The sequence below is a fragment of the Squalius cephalus genome, assembly GCF_949319135.1.
Source record: "Squalius cephalus genome assembly, chromosome: 19".
Classification (NCBI taxonomy): Eukaryota; Metazoa; Chordata; class Actinopteri; order Cypriniformes; family Leuciscidae; genus Squalius; species Squalius cephalus.
Window position 1 is genome coordinate 3,585,884 of NC_137140.1, and position 23,697 is coordinate 3,609,580.

The 23,697-nt window shown below is 37.5% G+C and overlaps 3 protein-coding genes across 6 annotated transcripts in view; 2 read left to right on the forward strand and 1 right to left on the reverse strand.

Annotated features, from left to right (window-relative positions):
- Positions 1-1,931, forward strand: part of mms19 (MMS19 homolog, cytosolic iron-sulfur assembly component) — a 31,829-nt gene extending 29,898 nt beyond the window's left edge. For both annotated transcript variants that reach the window (XM_079851980.1, XM_079851981.1), the window contains exon 31: positions 1,438-1,931. In XM_079851980.1, coding sequence (XP_079708106.1) covers positions 1,438-1,468 — 31 coding nt within the window. In that variant the 3' untranslated portion in view covers positions 1,469-1,931. The remainder of the gene's footprint in view (positions 1-1,437) is intronic.
- Positions 1,356-16,023, reverse strand: zdhhc16b (zDHHC palmitoyltransferase 16b). Of its 3 annotated transcripts, XR_013819280.1 has the most exons (12): positions 15,847-16,021; positions 13,292-13,360; positions 12,200-12,444; positions 10,661-10,855; positions 9,644-9,732; positions 9,304-9,332; positions 9,063-9,196; positions 6,507-6,592; positions 6,299-6,422; positions 4,497-4,567; positions 3,272-4,363; positions 1,356-2,216 (listed from the first exon to the last, which is right to left on the reverse strand). XR_013819280.1 is itself a non-coding variant. In XM_079852018.1 (11 exons), exons 3-11 carry the CDS (start codon positions 12,437-12,439, stop codon positions 4,261-4,263), a joined length of 1,071 nt encoding a protein of 356 aa, XP_079708144.1. In that variant the 5' UTR covers positions 12,440-12,444; positions 13,292-13,360; positions 15,847-16,023; the 3' UTR covers positions 2,078-4,260. The 3 variants fall into 3 exon arrangements, 2 of the variants coding, with proteins under 2 accessions (XP_079708144.1, XP_079708143.1); XM_079852018.1 differs by having other exon boundaries at positions 2,078-4,363; positions 15,847-16,023; XM_079852017.1 differs by lacking the exon at positions 13,292-13,360 and having other exon boundaries at positions 2,078-4,363.
- Positions 16,024-16,924: 901 nt separating this feature from the next.
- prkar1ab (protein kinase, cAMP-dependent, regulatory, type I, alpha (tissue specific extinguisher 1) b) overlaps positions 16,925-23,697 on the forward strand; it is an 11,946-nt gene continuing 5,173 nt past the window's right edge. Inside the window, exons 1-7 of the mRNA XM_079850623.1 lie at positions 16,925-17,028; positions 18,040-18,239; positions 20,425-20,592; positions 20,671-20,762; positions 21,422-21,483; positions 21,574-21,620; positions 22,049-22,207. Coding sequence (XP_079706749.1) covers positions 18,066-18,239; positions 20,425-20,592; positions 20,671-20,762; positions 21,422-21,483; positions 21,574-21,620; positions 22,049-22,207 — 702 coding nt within the window. The 5' untranslated portion in view covers positions 16,925-17,028; positions 18,040-18,065. The remainder of the gene's footprint in view (positions 17,029-18,039; positions 18,240-20,424; positions 20,593-20,670; positions 20,763-21,421; positions 21,484-21,573; positions 21,621-22,048; positions 22,208-23,697) is intronic.

A 23,697-nucleotide genomic window follows, 5' to 3' on the forward strand; every position in this document is an offset into this window, starting at 1 on the left:
ATTACTCACCCTCATGTTGTTCCAACCCCGTAAGACCTTCGTTCATCTTAGGAACACAAATTAAGATATTTTTGGTGAAATCTGAGAGCTGTCTCACTCCTCCATAGGCTTCTAAGGGACTGAAACTTGCTGGCCCAGAAAATGTATTAAAGACATCATTAATATAGTCCAAGTGACTCCAGTGGCTCAATCTTAAGTTTATCAAGCGACGAGAATATTTTTTGTGCGCAAAAACAAACAAAAATAACGACTTTATTCCACTTTTCATTTCCTTCTCTCTCGTAGTGTTTAAGCGTAGCGCGTCTGTGTTGCACGTCACCACGTATCACACATGACCAGCGTCGGCCAATAGTGAGCCTACGTGGTGACGTACAACACAGACGCGCTACGCTTAAACACTACGAGAGAGAAGGAAATGAAAAGTGGAATAAAGTCGTTATTTTTGTTTGTTTTTGCGCACAAAAAGTATTCTCGTCGCTTTATAAACTTAAGATTGAGCCACTGGAGTCACTTGGACTATATTAACGATGTCTTTAATACATTTTCTGGGCCAGCAAGTTTCAGTCCCTTAGAAGCCTATGGAGGAGTGAGACAACTCTCAGATTTAATCAAAAATATCTTAATTTGTGTTCCGAAGATGAACGAAAGTCTTACGGGGCTGGAACAACATGAGGGTGAGTAATTACTGACAGAGTTTTCATTTTTGGGTGAACTATCCCTTTAAGAGCCTTAAAAGGGATATTTCACCGCTAGAGAGATGAATGTTGATTTAAATTGGGTAATTTATGTAGCACGTCAGAACGGAGGCTCACTATTGGCCAGAATCACAAGCATCACACATGACCAGCGCCGGCCAATAGTGAGCCTACGTTCTGACGTACAACCCAGAAGCGCTGCGCTGTTACACTACGTGAACTAACTCAGAGGCCCACACAGAAGAACATGAAAAGTTGAATAAAGTCGTTATTTTGGGTTTTTTTTGCGCACAAAAAGTATTCTCGTCGCTTGATAAACTTAAGGTTGAGCCACTGTAGTCACTTGGACTATTTTAAACATTGTCTTTACTAACTTTCTGGCCTGGCAAGTTTCAACATAGAAGGCTATGGAGGAGTGAGCCAGCTCTCAGATTTCATCAGAAATATCTTAATTTGAGTTCTGAAGATGAACAAAGGTCTTACAGGGCTGGAACAACATGAGGGAGAGTAATTACTGACAGTGTTTTCATTTTTGGGTGAACTAACCCTTTAAGTAAAGACCAAACGTTGGCTTCGGTCATGCTCACTTTGCGCTCTAGCTAGTTTTAGTCAGCTGGTGACAGGTCGTTCTATGGAGGCGTGTTTAGGGCAGGTGTTGGGGTAGCGCTGCGAGGCTATTGGCCCGACAGTGGAAAAGCGCCTACTGACAAACAGCATCTAATATTGCTCTCCTCATCCACAGGTTTTTGTTAGGAAGCCCCGGAGGAAGATGAACAGATGACCCAGATCACCGCTCACAGCCTTTGATTTTACTTCCTTATCCCCTTTTTTATGATGTGGCACGAGGTTGTCCTCCCTGGCCACAACAACGGCTGAACAAACTGTCGGCAGCCGAGAAGAGCTTGAACACGAACCCCAGTGATGCTCTTTCCAGCCGGACCTTCAACAGCGGACGCAAGAGTAAATCACACACACACACACACACACGCCGCAGCGCATCGTGCGCTATCATCATTTCTTCAGTCACGTCGTGTCCATATTATAGGAATGTTAGATGCAGGATCTTTGAATGTGCCGTTGATACGACTGTCCTGATGTCAGTATTTTTAAACTGATGTTTTGTTAGCCACAAGCTTGGTTGTTGTTCACTTTCTCAAGACTGATAAAACTGATGCCAAGAATATAAACAATATTTAAATGTCAAATAACCTGTCAATAAAACTTTTTGTAAATGTGTATATTGTGAAGCTTTAGCAGTGAATTAGTTATTAATGGGCCGTTTCTAAGGAAGAAGTCAAACGTAATGTGTTTTACAACTAAAGGTACAGATTGTGGTAATGTGCTCTACATTTACAGTTAAACACTGAATATCACACAATCATCAATAACACCAAAATGTTTTCAGCTTGCTTACATTTATTTCACATTTCATCCAGAAGTCTGAGAACATACTGAAAATATGCAAATGAAAATAAAACATGGGGAACTGAAAATAATACTTAAGATTTAATTTAACATCAACTAACAATTAGGGTTGCAAAATTCTGGGAATTTTCAAAGATGGAAACTTTCCATGGGAATTAATGGGAATTTAAGGGAATTAACAGGAATTTATGGGAATAAACGGGAATAAACTGGGAATTTTCAAAGTTGAGGGTTGGCTTTTCATAGGGAACTTAAATATAGTTGAGGAAAGTATATTTTAGCATAATCTTGACTAAAATAAACAGATGCCATTCAAATACACTTGAATATCCATGCCATTCCTCAATCACATGCACATAGCACACTGCTTACTGCATGGCTATTGAGACCACACCCCCTACTGGCACTGTGCATGCCTCCATCACATGTACAGAAGCCCAAAGCACAAGACTATTGAAGGCACACATTTGAGCCTGTGGACTAAACAAAGTGAAGTAAGTTTTGATGATATTATGGGGAAATATATTTATTAAATGTTTAAATTGCAAATATCACATACAAATGTATTCATCTAGTAGATAGCAAGCTGATAAGTTAGATGCTAAATAAGCTAGCATAACTTTATTTACCACATAAGTAGGGCTGGGCGGTATGACGGTATATATCGTTACCGCGGAAGAAAATGTCAACCGTAACAGATTTTTTTATTCCGTGTATACCGCGACATGTAAATAAGTAGGCGTGGTTAACTCGCGTGCAGCGTGCGTGAGACTGAGACACTGATATTTGTCAAAGAAACATGAAGAAAGACCAAGAGGATCCACAAAAGGAATTACGTTTTCAAAATTAACGTGATATTTTTGGGGGGGAAGGTGCAGAAGTCAACTAGAGCAGTGCAGCACACTGAAAGTTTAGACATGCTCGCAACGGGGCTTACTTGACAACAAGTTCATATATCAATATTCTAACGAATAGAAATAACCTTAAATAATGTATCTATCCGTCTCTTATGTGTACAGTTACTTTCAGAGAGGTAAGCGGTTGCCGTGGTAATGAATATTTCCAAAATTCCCCAGCTTAACTTCCCATGGAAATTTACCGGAAACTTTCCGGAAATTTACCGGAAATTTTCCGCCCCTTTGCAACCCTACTAACAATGGACAATACTTCTACAAAAATGTATAAATATTCATTTCAACATTTACTAAAACATTTTTAAAATCAAAAAGTTGTATCTGTTAACGTTAATGCACTTTAAACTAACATTTAAAAAAATTGTTTATGTTTTAACGTTAACAGATTTAATAAATGCTTTAAAAATATATATTTCTCGATATTAGTTCATGTCGGCTTATGCGTTAACTAATAAATGAGACCTTATTGTAAAGTGTTACCGAAACCTTTTCGTTTTAGGATTTAGAAAATTCAGTAAAAAAAGAGAAAAAAGAGTCAGTAACAATTCTAAGTAACCAATTAAAAAAAGGTTTTTACATTTTGACCATGTTATTACTTGCAAAAGGTGCATTAAAGCAAACAGGGAACATTTCAAATACCAAGACATCCTGAAATTCATGTTAATTGTAATACCGAAAATATATTTTATAATGAGAAAAATGTAACAAGAAAAGAATAAAATATATTTATGTAAAACAAATTTCCCCAGTAGTTTCAGACTTCTGGAGCCCATCGCATGTCTGTACAGATGCAGTAAAACTACAGACGTATTTCATATGTAAAAGTGTGTTAATTCGAAAACATTTGCAAATTATAGCAAATGTTTGACTAACTTCAATTTAACAAAATGCACGGACCACTTTGGAAATGTTTAGACATGGTGAAAAACAGTTTCATAAAGGACACAGCTCAAAGATTCCCGTGTGTCGTCATGATCGCCATTGGAAGTGAATCTTTTAAGTTAAAAAAATATAAATATTCCACAGATGTCACCAAAATCCATTCACATTAAGTCTTTGGCACCAAGAACTACTTTGAACTCGGCACGAGGATCTCACACTGTGTAACACATTCAAAATAAAGAGACGGCCTAAAGGTCAGCAGTCGTTGATTTCTAAAGGTCAGGGGTGATGCAGAGCCCCTTCATCAGAGTCTGAGATATGAGCGGATCTGATCATGTGACGCGTCATATGACCACAGTGTTGTTCCTGTATGGAGGACAGTCCCACGTCAGGCCGTCCTCATGAGGAAGATGAGCGGAGGGCAACAGAACTCGCGTTAGCCAGTCACTGAAAGACAATAAAAAACTGATTATAAAATATTCACTGTGAAATAGTTGTACAGTTAAGGTTTGCCTTTACCTAAATTGAAAAAAAAAAAAAAAAAAAAAAATAGTATATATATATATGGTAAACATCTCACCTCCGCTTCTCAACACCAAAAAACCTTCTCCAGTTGTTCAGCATTCCATGGTGGTATGGGTTACGGAAAATCTGTGAACAGACAGTCGAGTTCATCTTCAAAAATTACAATACTGCATTTTTATAGAACTTCATCTCTGAAATTCCCCAAAAGAAAATATCAAAAAATAATAATAATAAAAATGTTATTATTATAGATTTTTGCAAATTGATTTTGTGCTGTTTTATTTAACTTAATCTGTAAAAGCAAAAATGAAAACCAAAAAATCAATTAAAAATATAATAATAATGAAAACCAAAAAAGTTTAATAATAACAACATTAATAATAACAATAACATTGTTACTAATTATAAAATAACTGTTTCTAAATATATTATTATTAGTAACAATGTTATTATTATTATTAATATTGTTATCATTAAATAATAATATCAGATTTTTGCAATTGCGTTTTGTGTTGTTAGTTTTATGTAACTTAATCTCTAAAAGCAAAAAAAATAAATTAACAAAAAAAATTAAAACCCAAAAGGTTTAACAATAATAACAACAATATTAATAATAACAACATTGTCACTAATAATAAAATAACCATTTCCAGATATATTTTTATTAATATTATAACAATATTATTGTATATTGAAATAATATATAACTATATATATATATAATGTTAAAATATTATTATTATTATTGATGGATTTGTAAACTGTGTTTAGCAGGAATGACATGCTTCAGTTTTTGTCTTGGCTGGTGTAAACGTACAGACCCTTTCCAAAAAATTACAATATCATGGAAAAGTTTATTTATTTCCATAATTCCATTCAAAACGTTAAACTTCCATAGATTATAGATTCAGGGCCCACAACTTAAACGATTTCAAGTATTTAGTTGTTTATTTGTACATAATTTGGGCTTCCAGCTCATAAAACCCACGAAAACAGGATTTCAAAAAATTAGAATATTACATGAAATCACACAGTAATTACACAGTGATACCATGGTCATTGAAGCAGGTTTTGGTTCTTTTGGCAGTGTGGGCCGGTGCAAATCCTGCTGGAGAATGAAGGAAGCATGAAGTGCTCTGGAAATGTCCTGGTAGACGGCTGCGTTGAGTGGACAGCACAGTGGACCAACACCAGCCGATGACATGGCTACCCAAACCAACACAGACTGTGGAAACTTCACACTGGACTTCAAGCATCTTGGATTGTGTGCCTCTCCATTCTTCCTCCAGACTCTGGGACCTTGGTTTCCAAATGAGATGCAAAATTTGCTCTCATCAGAAAAAAAGAGGACTTTGGTCCACTGTGCTTTATTAAATCCAGAGTCAACGCAGCCGTCCACCAGGACATTTCCAGAGCACTTCATGTTTTCTTCAGCAGACAAGCTTTATGGAGATGCTGACTTCATTCTCCAGCAGGATTTGCACCTGCCCACACTGCCAAAAGAACCAAAACCTGCTTCAATGACCATGGTGTCACTGTGTAATTACTGTGTGATTTCATGTAATATTCTAATTTTTTGAAATCCTGTTTTCGTGGGTTTTATGAGCTGGAAGCCCAAATTATGTACAAATAAACAACTAAATACTTGAAATCGTTTAAGTTGTGGGCCCTGAATCTATAATCTATGGAAGTTTAACATTTTGAATGGAATTATGGAAATAAATAAACTTTTCCATGATATTGTAATTTTTTGGAAAGGGTCTGTACGTTTGCGACTGTGTTCAGCAGGAATGCCATGCGCTGTACACTCTCATCTCGGCTGGTGTCAGTGTGTGCTTGTGTTGTGTCGTCTCTCACTTTGCCCCTCAGTTTGAGGCGTGTTCTCTCTCTGTGGTTGATGTGTCTCTCCACACTGGTCTCTGCTCTGGTGATCAGCACCGCGTGCCACAGCGTGAGGCTTCCCAGAGCCACAGACACCGAACTGGCGGAGGGAAGAACACACGCTAGAGACGTCAGGCGTTAAAGATTAACATGTGAAGACACTCACGGTAATGAGCAGTCTTACCTCGTCAACACCCACAGATAAACGAGGCTCTTATGAAGCATTCTCTCCTCACGGGTGAAGGAAGGTGGAGGCGTCTGATAGGAGCTCTTCAAACACAAACATCATCATAACTTACCCACACTACTGATCAAACTTTTGGGTCGGTATGATTTTTTGAAAATGTTTTTGAAAGAAGTCTCTTCTGCTCACCAAGGCTGCATTTAAAAAAACTAAATATCAAAAATACAGTAATATTTTGAAATATTATTACCATTTTAAATAACTATGTTGAAATGTAATTTATTCCTGTGATCAAAGCTGAATTTTCAGCATCAATACTCCAGTCTTCAGTGTCACATGATCCTTCAGAAATCACTCTAATATGATGATTTGATGCTCAAGAAACATTTATGATTATTATCAATGTTGAAAAGAGTTCATATTTTTGTGGAAACCGTGATATTTTTTGGGGGATTCTTTGATGTATAGAAAGAACAACGTTTATTTGAATCCTTTGTAACATTATACATGTTTTTACTGTCACTTTTGATTAATTGAATGCATCCTTGATGATTTTTTCCCCTTGAAATGAATTGATTAAATTCTTGCTGACCCCACAGTTTTGAATGGTAGTCAAAGTAACAACATTAGTGAGAACTAAAACCATCAACTACATAATTTCCAATAATTCCACAAATCACATCTCACCAATATTCTACACTGCTACATATATTAAGATGGAGTCTTTCAGAGCTCATATGAATGACAATTATTGATTTACTGTCTGTGGCTGCAAGTTCACTGGGCAGAAAGTTAACTGAGACTAACTAGTCTTAAAGATGACCTTGTGCTTTTTTTACATGTTCATCTCTCTTTAGTGTGTAATGTTCCTGTTTGAATGCGAAAAAGTCCCTCCAAAGCTCAAAGTCCCTTCTCTATATTAGTGTAACTGTTCCTGAACTCCTGAAACGCCTCCATTGTAGTCTTGAGTTTCTTCCGGGAACGAACATGTCACAATATTCCTCATTTAAATAATGCATATGCAGAATAAAGGGGCGGGGCCTGTACACTAGGTCCACCTACATCACGCAGGACCTTTCAACCTGATGACGTAATGCGTGGCATAAATGTTTATTTTTGTTATAAATTGGCCGATGGTTTGTCTAGATACGACTCTTATTCCTCGGCTGGGATCGTGTTGAGACTTTGAAGCTGCACTGAAACTGACATTATGACCTTCAAACTGTTGGAGCCCGTTGAAGTCCATTATATGAAGAAAAATCCTGGAATGTTTTCCTCAAAAACCTTAATTTCTTTTTGACTGAAGAAAGAAAGACATGAACATCTTGGATGATGTGGGGGTGAGTAAATTATCAGGAAATTTGAATTCTGAAATGAATTAATCCTTTAACAGGTTTCAGGGCTGTGCTTACTAATGATTAGTAGCCTGTGAGGTGAAAGCACTAAAACATTTAGTACGTAATTTTATGACAGTAGTGTCATGCTAACACAAATAATGTTTAAGTCTTGAGACTGTACTCTGAAACAGTCAACAATGTTTTGCATAGTAAAAGCACTAATGTGAACATGACTTTTACGTGAATGGAAAGTTGAAAATATTTTCTGTGGAAATCAACAACAGGCTGAGCTTGAATTTAACCCGGAACATTCCTTACAGTAAGACAAAAAACAAAATGTCAGCTTTTGCCCTCTAGGAGTTTTACCCAGAGTGCACCTGCAGTCTCTGTGCAGTTTCTACCTGATGTGGGAATGGTATATTGATTAGATTAGCCCTGCCCCCAGGACCGCCTCTCTTTAGATTAGCCCCGCCCCCAGGACGCCTCCCCTCTATATTAGCCCCGCCCCCAGGACAGCCTCCCATTTAGATTAGCCACACCCCCATGACAGCCTCCCCTTTAGATTAGCCCTGCCCCCAGGACCGCCTCTCTTTATATTAGCCCCACCCCCATGACAGTCACCCCTTTAGACTAGGCCCGCATCACCTTTAGATTAGCCCCGCCCCCAGGACCGCCTACCCTTGTGTGTGAATGTCCATATACCTGCCTGACTATAAAAACAATACAAGCACAAGCTCACCATTAAACTATCTCCAATTATGATCATTTAAAGTTCTATTTTTGAGATAAATTAATATTTTTATTCAGCAAGGATGCATTAAATTGATCAAAAGTGACCATAAAGACATTTAAAGGTTACAAAAGATTATAGTTAAAATAAATGCTGTTATTTTCATCAAATAATATCACGGTTTCCACAAAAATAGGAGAAGCACAAGCAAATCATCATATTAGAATGATTTCTGAAGGATCATGTGACACTGAAGACTGGAGTAATGATGCTTTGATCACAGGAATAAATTACATTTCAACATATATCCACATAATTACATTTTAAATTTTACTAATATTTCACAATATTACAGTTTTTACAGTATTTCTGATCAAGTAAATGCAGCTTTGGTGAGCAGAAGAGACATATCCACAGAGTAAACTCTCTGAAGACTTTTGGATCTTGTAAGTTTGCCTGAGTAAAAGTAAAAGCCCAGAAGGACCTCACCTCGATGGCGTTATAGGCGTCCAGGAACATGTCTTTGGCACTGATGCTGCAGTAGATGCAGCCCATGGTCATGAACAGGCAGAAGCTGAAGAAGTAACGGTGGTTGAAGTGACCCACGCAGTTATTCAGCCAGGCTGGAAGAGCGCTCAGTTAAGACGGAATATCGTCACATAATAATGAAAGAACATTTACTTTTCTTCACGTATCGTATGGTCATTTACTGGCTGCTTCACAAGGATACGACAGTGGTGGTCCATTTTCAAAATACATCTGTGATGGAGAAAACAAAACATAACGCATTATTTCATTTAAAAATTAGACTGCAGCAACTGATTATTTGATTCATCTTTAAATGAAATATTTTATTCCATTAATCAAAACAATTCTGTAATATTCAAATGTAATTCTTGCAATTACACATTTAAGTACGGAGTAATATTAATTAACAACATGTACTTTCTATAGGTTTAGAAGGAATATGGTTTGATTTAGGGTTAGTTGAATATAATTATGCATAATTTACTGGCATTACTTCATTTAGTACAAGTAAAAGGACACTTCAGTCTGCTAACTCGTCTCACCTGTTGCAGATACTGCAGTGATGAGTTCTGGCTGGTTTGGGAACTATACATTTTTTGCAGATAGTAACAGTTGGTATATCACTCTTTTCCTAAAACAAAAGACACAAGCATGCAACAAACACTTAATGAAATGTTAAATATTCTAAATAAAAAGTACACAATGAATGAAAACGCAGCATTTCACAGGACTGGACCAGCAGAAAAAAAAGTTCTTTTGGTGTAATTTGCTTGTTTTTAATTTTCTGATTGGTGGAATTTCTTGCAGAATCATGAGTAACTTAAACATGATTATTTTAAAACAAGTTGAAATAATGCAGACTGAAAGCAAATATCATCGATTAAAGGGATATTTCACTGCTGGAAAGATGACTGTGTATTTAAATTGGGTCATTTATGTAGTAGAAATGTGAAATTATTTTAGAAGTTGGAGCCTTCTAGACTGAGAAAAGCCAGAAAATGTATTTTTGGCTCATGTGGATGAAAGACAACAACTCCCAGAATGCACTTGCTTCGCTGCCCTACGAGGCCACGCCCAAGCCACGCCTACCGGTTACAGAGGGCAGTGTCGGGAGAAATGACACAGCTAGGCTACTAGTCGACTGGAAACTGAAAAGACGGTGTTTTATGGTGAGATCCCCCTATGGGCGGGTTGAAGACATGCGGGACGAGCTCCTCCTACTGGCTGGAGTCTCTCGCCTCTGGACAAAAGAGCCTCTGATGAGCTAAATTACGATTTTTGCGTCATCTGAGGTTTTTTTCCAGACACACAATACAGAAATCTCTCGTCTCAGGGGGACATGAGGGAGGGAAGCACGGTCACTCGAAAATACTACCGGGTTTCTACTGACACAAAGCTTAATGCTAATCGGTGAAGTATCCCTTTAAAGACCTCATAGCTCTGTTATTAACGGTTTAGAAGTTATTGTTAAAAATCAAAACTACTTTTACTTCCAGAACCCAGTTGTTGGACTCTATTGCTTACTTAAAATGTGGAATTGGAATATGAAAAAAAGGCACCTGTGGTGGGAAACCCGGACACGTGGTGATGGCTTTATAGTAATGGTAGACCAGCATGAGGAGGTTCCAGTGGCCGTAACAGAGGTGCCAGAGGATCCAGTGAATGGGGTACGTGCTGAAGATGATGGGCAGAACACACAGATAGACGATGATCACGATGGAGCTGGTCAAGGCGATCACCAGAGACACAAACACCTTCACGGGGGAGACAGAGATGACGGATTAGAAATCATGTGAGCTGTTAGAGTTTAAACATGCACTAACAAGTTCCCACAAGAGCTGCACGATTCTGGATAAACTGAGAATCACGGTTTAAAATATAGATTATGATTATAGATGGACAGCTAAACAAAATAAAGTGTAATTTACTAGAGGTTCTGACAAAATGTTGGGTGTAGTCCCTAATTTTATCACTTAAAACTCATCGTTGATCATCAAAATGACTTATTTAAATGTTTTTTTTCCTAGAATGTTAAAATATCTTGAATGTAACTCGACACCCTTGCCTCATTTAGTATGCGCGGTTCTATGAATATGCAAATGAGCCCCGCCTCCACTCACTCACTCAGCTCAGAGATCCACTGGTTGACGATCACACGTTGATCTGATTGGTTACAAGGTAGTTTGTGACGTCAGAAACACCAGCGATTTCAAAGCCTGTTTTTGGTTCACTGCAGTTTTAAGGAGAAAATACTCAGCAATGCTGTTCTGACGTACAACCCAGAAGCGCTGCGCTGTTACACTACGTGAACTCACTCAGAAGAAAATTAATAGTTGAATAAAGTCGTTATTTATTTTTACATTTTTTTGCACACAAAAAGTATTCTCGTCGCTTGATAAACTTAATGCTACACTGTGTAATATTTTAAGTTGATTTTTAGCAAAAAACACTTTGTTCTTTCAAAATTATACATTCTCATTAATGTGTAATCACTTCAACCAACTAATCAAGTATTCGCGTAAGTGTATAATCAGCAATTTAGAATAAATACGAGCGAGTCGCTCGAATTGCGGAAGCCATTTTGCGCCTCCATCTTGAAAATACATTCGCCAAAGAGGGACATACCTGGAAATTCAAGCTTCGCCTTTCGCGTTTTGACACTCAGTGGCGCCATAACGAATGCGAGGGGGAGATTACTCGTGACTGCCGGCAGATTTTAAATAATATGGCCACCGTAGGACTTAAAACGCCCTCGGAATGGGAGGGGCTAGACAGTAATATTCAGTTGGTAGTCATAAACAATTTCACGCTAGATGGGAGAAAACCCTACACAGCGTAGCTTTAAGTTTGAGCCACTGTAGTCACTTGGACTATTTTAACGATGTCTTTACTAACTTTTCTGGGATATCAGACATCGATTACATAGAAGCCTATGGAGGAGTGAGACAGCTCTCAGATTTCATCAGAAATATCTTAATTTGAGTTCTGAAGATGAACGAAAGGGTTGGAACAACAGAGTTGTTTGAGAGTAATTACTGACAGAATCTTCATTTTTGGGTGAACTAACCCTTTAAGAGAATAGATTGTGTTCTGCCTACCACTCCAAACCAGCGGGTCATATTGTCCACCAGCCAGTAGATGGGCTCAAAGACACAGTCAAGCACCGTGTCTGAATTGGTCAGGACGTTGTAGTACAGGGACTTCATCAGCACCGTCCCATAGTTCCACAGGTCTCGTACTCGGTTCGGCCGCTTTCTGCGTCCTCGTCGAAGGCAGAGCCGGAACCAGCGCAGGAAGAGACGCATGACCCTGGAGAGGTACCACCTCCAGCTACGCATCCCTCCTACAACACACACACACACACACACACACATGACAGAGGCTCAGTGTTCCTCTTCTGCGTAGCGCACACAAACACAGGTTACAAGCTCCCTGATCTCCACACCTGAAAACAGCAATACCAGCTGCTTTTGAGCTTTATACTCTTCATTAAACACACACAATCAATCAATAACACAGCCTATGGAACCAAAGACTTTGTAAATGAATAAAACAGAGAAAGAAATGATGATCAAAAATCTTCAATCTTTTTATAATAGCAATATTAGGCAATATCTTTTTTATTATTATTCTTATTAAAAATGTGAGAATAAGGTTCCTATCCAAAAGATACGTAAAAATACGTAAAATAAATAAATAATTTTGAAAACCAAATAAACACACTGTATATAGAAGATAATAGGGGAAAATATACAAGTAACTAAGTTAAAAAAGTAACAAATGAATTTAAAATGTAAAAAAACAGACAAACACACAAACATTGGATAGTCCAAGAAAATAAATATACAAGTACATACATTCATAAATACATTTGATTTTAAAAATTATAAGAAAATAATACACAGAACATTCCAAGATATTCTGGAAAAAAAAATTAATATAAATATATTAAAAAAGCAAGTAAATAGCTAAATAAATACATTTTTTAAATCAAATAAACACACACACATATAGAACATATTCCAATTACCAATATATTAAAAAAGTAATTAAATAAGCAAATACATAATAAATAAATTGTGCAAAAAAAATGACAAAATCTTTAGACACACAGAGTGTAATTAAAATCCTTACCAACTCTTATCGTTTCTGCTTTTCTAAGCAAATAAATGCATTAAAATAGGACTCACTAAAAACTGTCCTTAGCTTGTCTGTACCAAGAGAGAAACTGTCCCATTTCCAAGAGATCTACTCCAGAACTGCAACCATAGACACACACACACAGAAAAGCATTAGTTTGATTACATAGAACGTAGCGAGATCAAAATACCTGGTCAAGGGGTGTATAACTATTGCGCAGGATTATCAACTAATGTCCGAGGCAGAAAAAAAACACACTAAATATTTGATCAAGTCCTTGGCAGTTCACCTTATGTAACAACAAGAACCAACTTAAGAAAAGTTTCAAGTCACAAGACCACTGTAACCCAGCACTGGACGCACTTCCTCAGGAGGACAATAAGTGCATCTGATACGGCCAGTGGTGATGAAAGTGAGGATTAGTTACTAGATGGAGGCAGTATTTTTATCCCAGTCCCATGGGGTTCCTCTCAAACTGGCCGCCCGGACCCACTTTTCCAAATGTCACAGGTGAAAGGTGAGCTTGTGGCGAAGACAATTACACGCCGTGACGTGATGATGGCGTCATCCTGAAGTCACATGGTGTCAGAAGCTCGTTACCAAGTTAAAAAGCTTTTAATGAATGTAAAAAGCTTGAATGTAAACTCTCAGGTCAGTGCACAGATTTTAATGTTTTGATGGAAAAAAAGGGTCATCTTAGATATTAAATAACACAAATGGAAGTATATGCAGAGACCAAAGATATAAAATATATATATATATATATATATATATATATATATATATCATATACATATTAGGGCTGTCAAACGATTAATCGCATCCAAAATAAAAGTTTTTTTTACATAATATATGTGTGTGTACGGTGTATAATTATTTTCTATATATAAATACACACACATGCATGTATATATTTAAGAAATATTTGCATGTATATACTGTGTAATAACAAATAACACATTTTCTTAAATATATATATATGCATGTGTGTGTATTTATATATAGAAAATAATTATACACTGTACACAGACATAAATTATGTAAACACAAACTTTTATTTTGGATGCGATTCATCGCGATTAATCGTTTGACAGCCCTAATACATATATATATATTTTTTTTTTATTTTTTTTTTTTTATCAGTTATATATATATAACAATATAATAATCATTAATAAATAATACTAAAATAAACTAATTTGGGTAACACTTTATTTTAGTGTCCCTGTTACACATCTACGTACACACTATAGTAATAACAGTAAATTATGCATAAGCAACAACTAACCCTATAAACCAAACCATGTTATTAATTAATATTACTGAGTACTTATTTAATTAAACTGTAACAAGGACACCTTAAAACAAAAAGGGTTCAACTTTATTTTAGTGTCCTTGTTACTCATGTTACGTGTAGTTTGTATAGTAGTTAGTATAAATTATGCATAATTACATGCAACTAACCTTAAACCTAATCCTAACCCAATAGTAAGTACATCTAGTTAATTACTATCACTCAGCACTTACAGACATACACTGTAACAAGGACACTATAAAATAAAGTGTTACCCTTTATTTAAGGTGTCATTTTTGTTATAGTGTAATTAAACATGAGTACTGATAGTAATTAACTACATGTACTTACTATAGGATTAGGTTTGGTTTAATGTTAGTTGCATGTAATTATGCATAATTTATAGTAACTATACTATACAAACTACACGTAACATGAGTAACAAGGACACTGTCAAATAAAGTGTTACCAAATTAAGTGAGGATTAGGGTTTGGTTAGTGTAACCCAAATTTGTTCTGTGGGGAAACAAAGTTTTTAAGTTTTGCTTACAAAAACTAGCATTTAAACATTACATATTCATCATTTATTCTGTGAAACCCATTTGTTATTTAGAGTCTCAGTCACCATTCACTTTCATTTAAAACGATGCAGTGGAAAAGGATGGTGACTGCCGAGGCTATCAGTCCCTTACAAAATGCATCAGATTTCCTTTTAAGAGTTTGCAACAACATGAAAGCAAGCTAAAAAAGACAAAGGCATGTGTGTGCATGGGAAGCCCCTTTTCCTCCAAAAGTAAGGAGCTTTGCACTGTGATTGGAAAGGCTTAACCTCTGTCACTTCTTACAGCAGAGCACGCTCACATATCCCGTTAGCACGTTACCCATGCACTTTGTGGATTATTTCAGGACATTTCAAGAGAAATTCAGGACTTAAGTAACCAGCACACAAGCACAGCTCAGTACTGTGGGCATGAGAGTGCGCGTTTGCCATCTGTCCCACACTTGACCCGGTTCCACTGCCATGGTTATGATTGACACACTGGAACACTGAGACCGGACACATGACCTCAGGTGTACACTTTCACTTCTGATCAAAGGATAAACTTTCCATTACAACAGCAGAACAAAGACAGCCCAGGTCAAATAGTGGACGAAGAGACTAGTACAGAAGCATGTGAGGGCTGGTGTGTTTCTACGGTCACTGCAGTGGACGGCTGCTGTACATACACTATTCACATGTGACCGTCACGTGAAGATGCTCATAATGCACCGGCAGGTAAACGAAACAGATTTAAAAGATAGGCTACGTACCACCAAATCTGGTTCCGTAAAGGTTTTCCACCGAATTGCTCATACAAGGATTCAGCTCATGTTCGCAACTGAATGAAACACGTTAAGGATGATGATCACACATTCAAAATAATAAACATCTCCTCTCAGCAAATTCAGCAGCATGAACTGAGTACCAATTACACTTCCGGTGTTTACAGCAGTTTTCAAAATAAAAGTCGCGACAGCAGCGCTTAAACGCAGCGTTACGTAAAATCTTTGTAATTTTCTCCTCATAAAAATTGATTTTAAACGATATTGTATAAAATTAAAGACAGACCAACCATTGAGGCCCATGATATTGTTTAGTTATAGTCTGTAAAAGGCTGTTATTATTTATTTATTTATTTATCTATATTTATTTGTTTGTTTATTGGACTTAGGTCAAATAAAATAAAATAAAGATATCCAGATAGTTAGGACAAGTTGGAAGGACAATAACTACAAAGATAACGATAAATATATAGTCCTAAAAAAAAATCTCAATATTAAATAGTATATTATAATATATAATATAATATAAAATATCAGAGTTCACACCACAGCTATAACGATAATGGCACAGAGACACAATATCATATTTAGATTCACTTTCAGAACGATTTTATCCAGCTGATGAACAATAAAAACATTGACAGCCAATCAGAATCCATCCTGCTGAAAAGAGCTCGAGCATTTAAAGTGACAGACAAGCACGCGCTTAGAATAAACAGAATATCGGACACTAATACAGTTATCTTTATTGTTATTATAGTTATAGTTATTCTTGGTGTGAACGGGCCTTAAAGGTGATTCCAACGATATCGTTTCTCTGTGCCGTTATAGCTGTGGTGTGAACTCTGCTATTATTTAACATTGAGAACGATTTTTAAAACTAAATCTTCATCGTTGTCTTTCTAGTTATCGTCCTTGGTATGAAGGGGCCTGTAAGTGTTTTTATTGAGGAGAATTACGAGTATGGTACTCAGGTGCTACGTTCCCTTTAAGGTTACCCAGGGTTACAGTTTCCATGTGAGAGCGAGGCGCATTGACGTCAATGGCTGGCTTTGATTGGTGTTTTACCATTTCCGGTTGGCAGACGTCCAAGCGCCTGTGAAGAAGAGTTGTTGCGCCGTCTCTGAATAACGGAATAACGCAGAAGCCGAGTCGCGTTATAAAGGCTCGGTAAGAAATAACGATCCTCGAAATGTCGTGTTTCTGTCGAGTAGATGTAGCGCTAAACATCTGGAATGATCGTTAAATGCTGTAAATGTCATTTGTTTATGATACGGATAAAGATGGCGACCACTCGGCGGCCTTCTGCTAGATATTTGCAGCAGAATATATAAGAATATATATAGCAGGATTATATTTTATTTGTTTTAAGGTTCATTTGTTTCAACGTTTAACCTTCTTGTCGAGGTTTCGAGGTCATTTTAGAAAACGGCATGTCTTTTCTGTTGTATTTTGAGTTGCGCTTTGATGTGTATAAAAATTATATTTTCATATTCTGTTGGTCTTGAGAAATGGATTTAAATTTGTGATCGTGTCGTTCATCCTAAATATACTAGTATTCTGATAGACGTTGTTGAAGTGGGAAATTATTTTATGTCAACATATAATCATAATTAGTAACCTGCAACATAAAAATATTGTTTTTCTGCAACTATTGAATCATAGGAAACGCATATAGTTCATGCAGTGGATCAAACTGCACAGGTGTGTTGTAAACAAAGATAATCTCCAGATTATTTCTGACATCAATCTCATAAACGATGCTGTAATCCTGTTCCTGTCCTCTTGCTGGGTCAGAATGTATTTTCATCATGTGTAGATAAAATATTGTTATTAATTCTGCAACATGTACATATCAGAGTTTCTCAATATTTTAGGAAAGAACAACAATAGCCCCCCCATCATAACAACTGACATCCAACATCATTTGAATAATTCAGAATAACTTTATTAAGGCTCAAACATGACAGATGGGGTTATTTAGTTTTACTGTAATTATTGGATTTTATACTAAGCGATATTTCATGTAATACATTTGAAAGAAATAAATACTTTTCAGACCTTCTGTATTTGTTTTCACGGATCCTTCACATTAATTATTGACTGAATTGACTATATTTCATGTAGTCAGCATCTTGGCTTGTTTTCGGCGTGTCACTCGTTTGATCTGTCTCCCCGCAGGTCAGAGGTCAGATCTAGCGTTCATCATGGCATCAGGCAGCGCGGGCAGTGAGGAGGAGAAGAGTCTGAGGGAATGTGAGATATACGTGCAGAAACACAACATCCAGCAGCTGCTGAAGGACTGCATCGTGCAGCTGTGCACCTCACGGCCCGACAGACCCATGGCCTTCCTCAGAGAACACTTCGAGAAGCTGGAGAAGGTTTGTACATCCAGATCATTCTGACGGAGAGCACTTGCTGACAGCACTTTGCATTAAGAAAGATGGCATGTGCTTATTAAAACAATTAGTCGCTCATGCAGTTTGTTTTTATAAACCAGTGGCAAAAGCAATTTAATATAAGACATCCACTTTTCAATAAATAGTTACTTGTTCATAATAATTGGAATTATTTATCCAGCAAATAAGGCCTTATGTTATTAAATGTCTACAAATATGCGTATGTGTAAAAACTTTTTGTCAAAAGAATAAAAAATAAAAATTAAATAACTTTTAATGTAATTGACAATTTGTTAGTATGGTCTATATACTTTTATAGTTTTCATTAATTCTTTAATTAGCACTTGTTTTTATATTTTTGGTATTCATTTTAATTTTTAGTATTTTTGTGCTTTTGTCATTTCAAATAGTTTTGTGTGTGTGTGTGTGTGTGTGTATTTTACCAAACACGTTAAATTCATTTTTATTTCTGTTTTAGTTCATTTTGAATGTTTATTTATTTCCAGTTAGCAGTCTAAACTAAATGAAAATTAAAAACATTGCTTTGGAAACTAATTGAAACAAGTTATTTTATATCAGCTTTCTTTCGATTAACAAAAATAGTTTTAGCTATCAATAATAATAATTATATATATATATTAGGGCTGTCAAACGATTAATCGCGATTAATAGCTTCCAAAATAAAAGTTTGTTTACATGATATATGTGTGTGTATGGTGTATAATTATTTTCTATATATAAATACACACACATGCATGTATATATTTAAGAAATATTTGCATGTATATACTGTGTATATATATTTATATTATATATAAATATTTTATATATAAGTTACACATTTTTCTTAAATATATATGCGTGTGTGTATTTATATATAGAAAATAATTATATTCCATACACAAACACATATATCATGTAAACAAACTTTTATTTTGGAAGCTATTAATCGCGATTAATCGTTTGACAGCCCTAATATATATATATATAAATAAATTAAACATTTGGAATATCTTTCGTCTGCATAAAATATAAATGTACCCTGTTTATTTTCTGAATGCATGTTATAGGTGTTATTGTGAACGATTCATCCATGCATCTTCTGTTTGTTTTTTACCTTAATTTTCTGGATTTTCCAGTGAAACTGGACTAGTATGCTGGACTTCTCCAATCATTTAGTTTGGAAAACCCTCCCCTTTCTTACATTAAAGGAGAACTCCATTTTTTTGTACATTTGGAGTGCTGTCAGTACAGAGAACAACGACAAAAAACGGTGTTGCCTACACCGAGTTATTCTATTTTTAAAATTTGCACCCTGTTGACTTCAATGGGGCAAGTACTAAACCTGCTTTTAGCCTCTTAACATCCTTGATGTGTCATTACAAGTGCACAGAAAATGTGAGTGATTCCTTCAGAGTGAACACGAGTGAGTCTGACTGCAGTAGATGTGAAAGATATGTATAAAAATGATGTTATTTAAGCCAGCGCAAATACCTGTTTACATCCTGTTTTTCGGTTGAAGTCCAAAGTAGTCGATTGCAGAGTTCACACGCATAGGTTTAATACCTATGATCACGCGCGTGAACTCGACAATCGATTACTGTGGACTTCGACCGAAAACAGGATGTAAATACAGGTATGTGGGCTGGCTTAAATAACATCATTTTTATACATTTCTTTCACATCTACTGCAGTCAGATTCACTCGTGTTCACTCAGAAGGAATCACTCACATTTTCTGTGCACTTGTAATGACACATCAAGGATGTTAAGAGGCTAAAAGCAGGTTTAAAACTTGCCCCATTGAAGTCAACAGGGTGCAAATTTTAAAAATAGAATAACTCGGTGTAGGCAACACCGTTTTTTGTCGTTGTTCTCTGTACTGACAGCACTCCAAATGTACAAAAAAATGAGCTCAATGTTAAAATTGACCGGAGTTCTCCTTTAACTGCAACTCCCACATCCCATAATCCAACAACCGATGGATAGAACCAAGTCCTGCTCTACATTTAGTTCCTGATAATCTGTTTCATTCAGATATGTGTCACAAACAATACAGAAGAACAGATCTAACGATGCTTCTGTTTCACTCTGACTTTAAATCCAACCAAAACCCTCCCTTTTCAAATCATGTTCTCTAACTCTGCCTGCATGTGTTTCATGCGCAGGAGGAGGCGAAGCAGCTCCTGAACCAGCAGAAAGCCAGCTCTCGCTCGGACTCTCGTGAAGACGAGGCGTCTCCTCCCATGAACCCCGTGGTGAAGGGTCGCAGGCGGAGAGGAGCCATCAGCGCTGAGGTCTACACCGAGGAGGACGCCGCCTCCTACGTCAGGAAGGTGTGTATGTCTCAGTCACATGATCATGTCTGATGTCAGTCAGGCGAAGCGGTCACGTGTTCTTCTGTCTCTGTGAAGGTCATCCCTAAAGACTACAAAACCATGGCCGCTCTCGCCAAAGCCATCGAAAAGAACGTGCTCTTCTCACATCTGGATGACAATGAAAGAAGGTGACTTTATTTATTTATGTACTTTATTTTTTCATGCACTGGTCAGTTTTGAGATTTTGGGCTATTTGACCTTTCATAACTATTTTCAGACTAGTGGAAAGAAAACATGCAACATAGACTTTTAAGGGTCTATTTGCATATAGATTATATAGATTTCAATTTCAGTGCATATCTTTAAAGTCTGTTTTCTCCAGAAATCTCCACTTCTGCAGCTTAACACACACCAAACTTTACAGTTTTAATTCCCATATATTCTGAAGGTTAATATATTTATAACATTTTATTCCTAAAAACAATTCTTTTTTTATATGGCTGCTGACCGTATTTTCTGATTTATGAAGTGATAAAAAGAGATACCCAAAAATAATGTTAAACCTGGCTTTATCCAGTGTTCAGATTTCTGTTCTGGAAATATATGCAAATTAGTGCATTGTTAATTAGATAATGCCTCATTTGTATGTCTAAATTTGAAATGAAAGAAAACTTGTAATATAAAATGTAAAGATGTGAGCAGTCAGCTGGGCAAGTATGATGATATATATTATTCATATATATGATATATGTACATTTTTTACCCTACAAACCTGGTGTGTGTGTCTTGCCTTAAATAAATGTAAAATAGTTTACTGACCGCATTTCTGTTCTGCTCTCTCCTACAGTGACATATTTGATGCGATGTTTCCCGTCACCTACATTGCAGGAGAGATTGTCATCCAACAAGGTAGAACCTTAAAAACACGTATGAAGAGTCACATTAACATTATTTGTACATTTTATTTATTCACTTTTTTGTTTAACACTTGTTTCTTAGGTGACGAGGGCGATAACTTCTACGTCATTGACCAGGGTGAAATGGATGTAAGTTACACCTCCACAGTTTAGGATGTATTCGTATAATAAACCAGGTAACACTTTACATTGAGGTTCGTTAGTTAACTACGTTAGTTAGAATGAACTAATAATGAACTGCACACAACATTTATTAATCTTTGTTAATGTTAATTTCAACATTTCAACACTGTGAACTAACAATGAACAGCTGTATTTTTATTAACTAACATTAACAAAGATGAACTAATACAGTAACAAATGTTTTGCTCATGGTTAGTTCACGTTAGTTAATACATTAACTAATGAACCTTACTGTAAAGTGTTAGCATAAACCATAAACGTTTTCAACCTAAACCTAATTCCTGATGGAGAAAATCAAGTCCCACTCCAGATGTGTCCTCTATCAGTGTGCAGTTTGACTCAGAGGTGTGTGTGACGAAGGTGTTTGTTCTCAGGTGTATGTGAACAGCGAGTGGGCCACCAACATCGGAGAGGGCGGCAGTTTCGGAGAACTGGCTCTGATCTACGGGACGCCGAGAGCCGCCACCGTCAGAGCCAAGACCAACGCCAAGCTCTGGGGCATCGACAGAGACAGCTACAGGAGAATACTGATGGTGTGTGTCTCCTTCACACACACACACACACACACACACACACACACACACACACACACACACACACACACACACACACACAGGCTCTGGGGCATCGACAGAGACAGCTACAGGAGAATACTGATGGTGTGTGTCTCCTTCACACACACACACACACACACACACACACACACACACACACACACACACACACAGGCTCTGGGGCATCGACAGAGACAGCTACAGGAGAATACTGATGGTGTGTGTCTCCTTCACACACACACACACACACACACACACACACACACACACACACACACACACACACACACACACACACACACACACACACACACACACAGGCTCTGGGGCATCGACAGAGACAGCTACAGGAGAATACTGATGGTGTGTGTCTCCTACACACACACACACACACACACACACACACACACACACACACACACAGGCTCTGGGGCATCGACAGAGACAGCTACAGGAGAATACTGATGGTGTGTGTCTCCTTCACACACACACACACACACACACACACACACACACACACACACACACACACACACACACACACAAGCTCTGTGGCATCGACAGAGACAGCTACAGGAGAATACTGATGGTGTGTGTCTCCTTCACACACACACACACACACACACACACACACACACACACACACACAAGCTCTGGGGCATCGACAGAGACAGCTACAGGAGAATACTGATGGTGTGTGTCTCCTTCACACACACACACACACACACACACACACACACACACACACACACACACACAGGCTCTGGGGCATCGACAGAGACAGCTACAGGAGAATACTGATGGTGTGTGTCTCCTTCACACACACACACACACACACACACACACACACACACACACACAAGCTCTGGGGCATCGACAGAGACAGCTACAGGAGAATACTGATGGTGTGTGTCTCCCTCACACACACACACACACACACACACACACACACACACACACACACACACACACAAGCTCTGGGGCATCGACAGAGACAGCTACAGGAGAATACTGATGGTGTGTGTCTCCTTCACACACACACACACACACACACACACACACACACACACACACACACACACAAGCTCTGGGGCATCGACAGAGACAACTACAGGAGAATACTGATGGTGTGTGTCTCCACACACACACACACACACACACACACACACACACACACACAAGCTCTGGGGCATCGACAGAGACAGCTACAGGAGAATACTGATGGTGTGTGTCTCCACACACACACACATACACACACACACACACACACACACACACACACACACACACACACACACACACACACACACACAAGCTCTGGGGCATCGACAGAGACAGCTACAGGAGAATACTGATGGTGTGTGTCTCCTTCACACACACACAAGCTCTGGGGCATCGACAGAGACAACTACAGGAGAATACTGATGGTGTGTGTCTCCACACACACACACACACACACACACACACAC

What these genes read in the sequence shown, in the direction of transcription:
- zdhhc16b (XM_079852017.1), bottom strand. Translation starts at nt 15,889, where the DNA reads ATGAGCAATTCGGTGGAAAACCTTTACGGAACCAGATTTGGTG. An exon ending in GTCCGGGTTTCCCACCACAG is followed by an intron (nt 9,733 to 10,660) that starts GTGCCTTTTTTT and finishes CTTTTGTTTTAG; the next exon opens with GAAAAGAGTGATATACCAAC. An exon ending in CACTGCAGTATCTGCAACAG is followed by an intron (nt 9,333 to 9,643) that starts GTGAGACGAGTT and finishes TCTCCATCACAG; the next exon opens with ATGTATTTTGAAAATGGACC.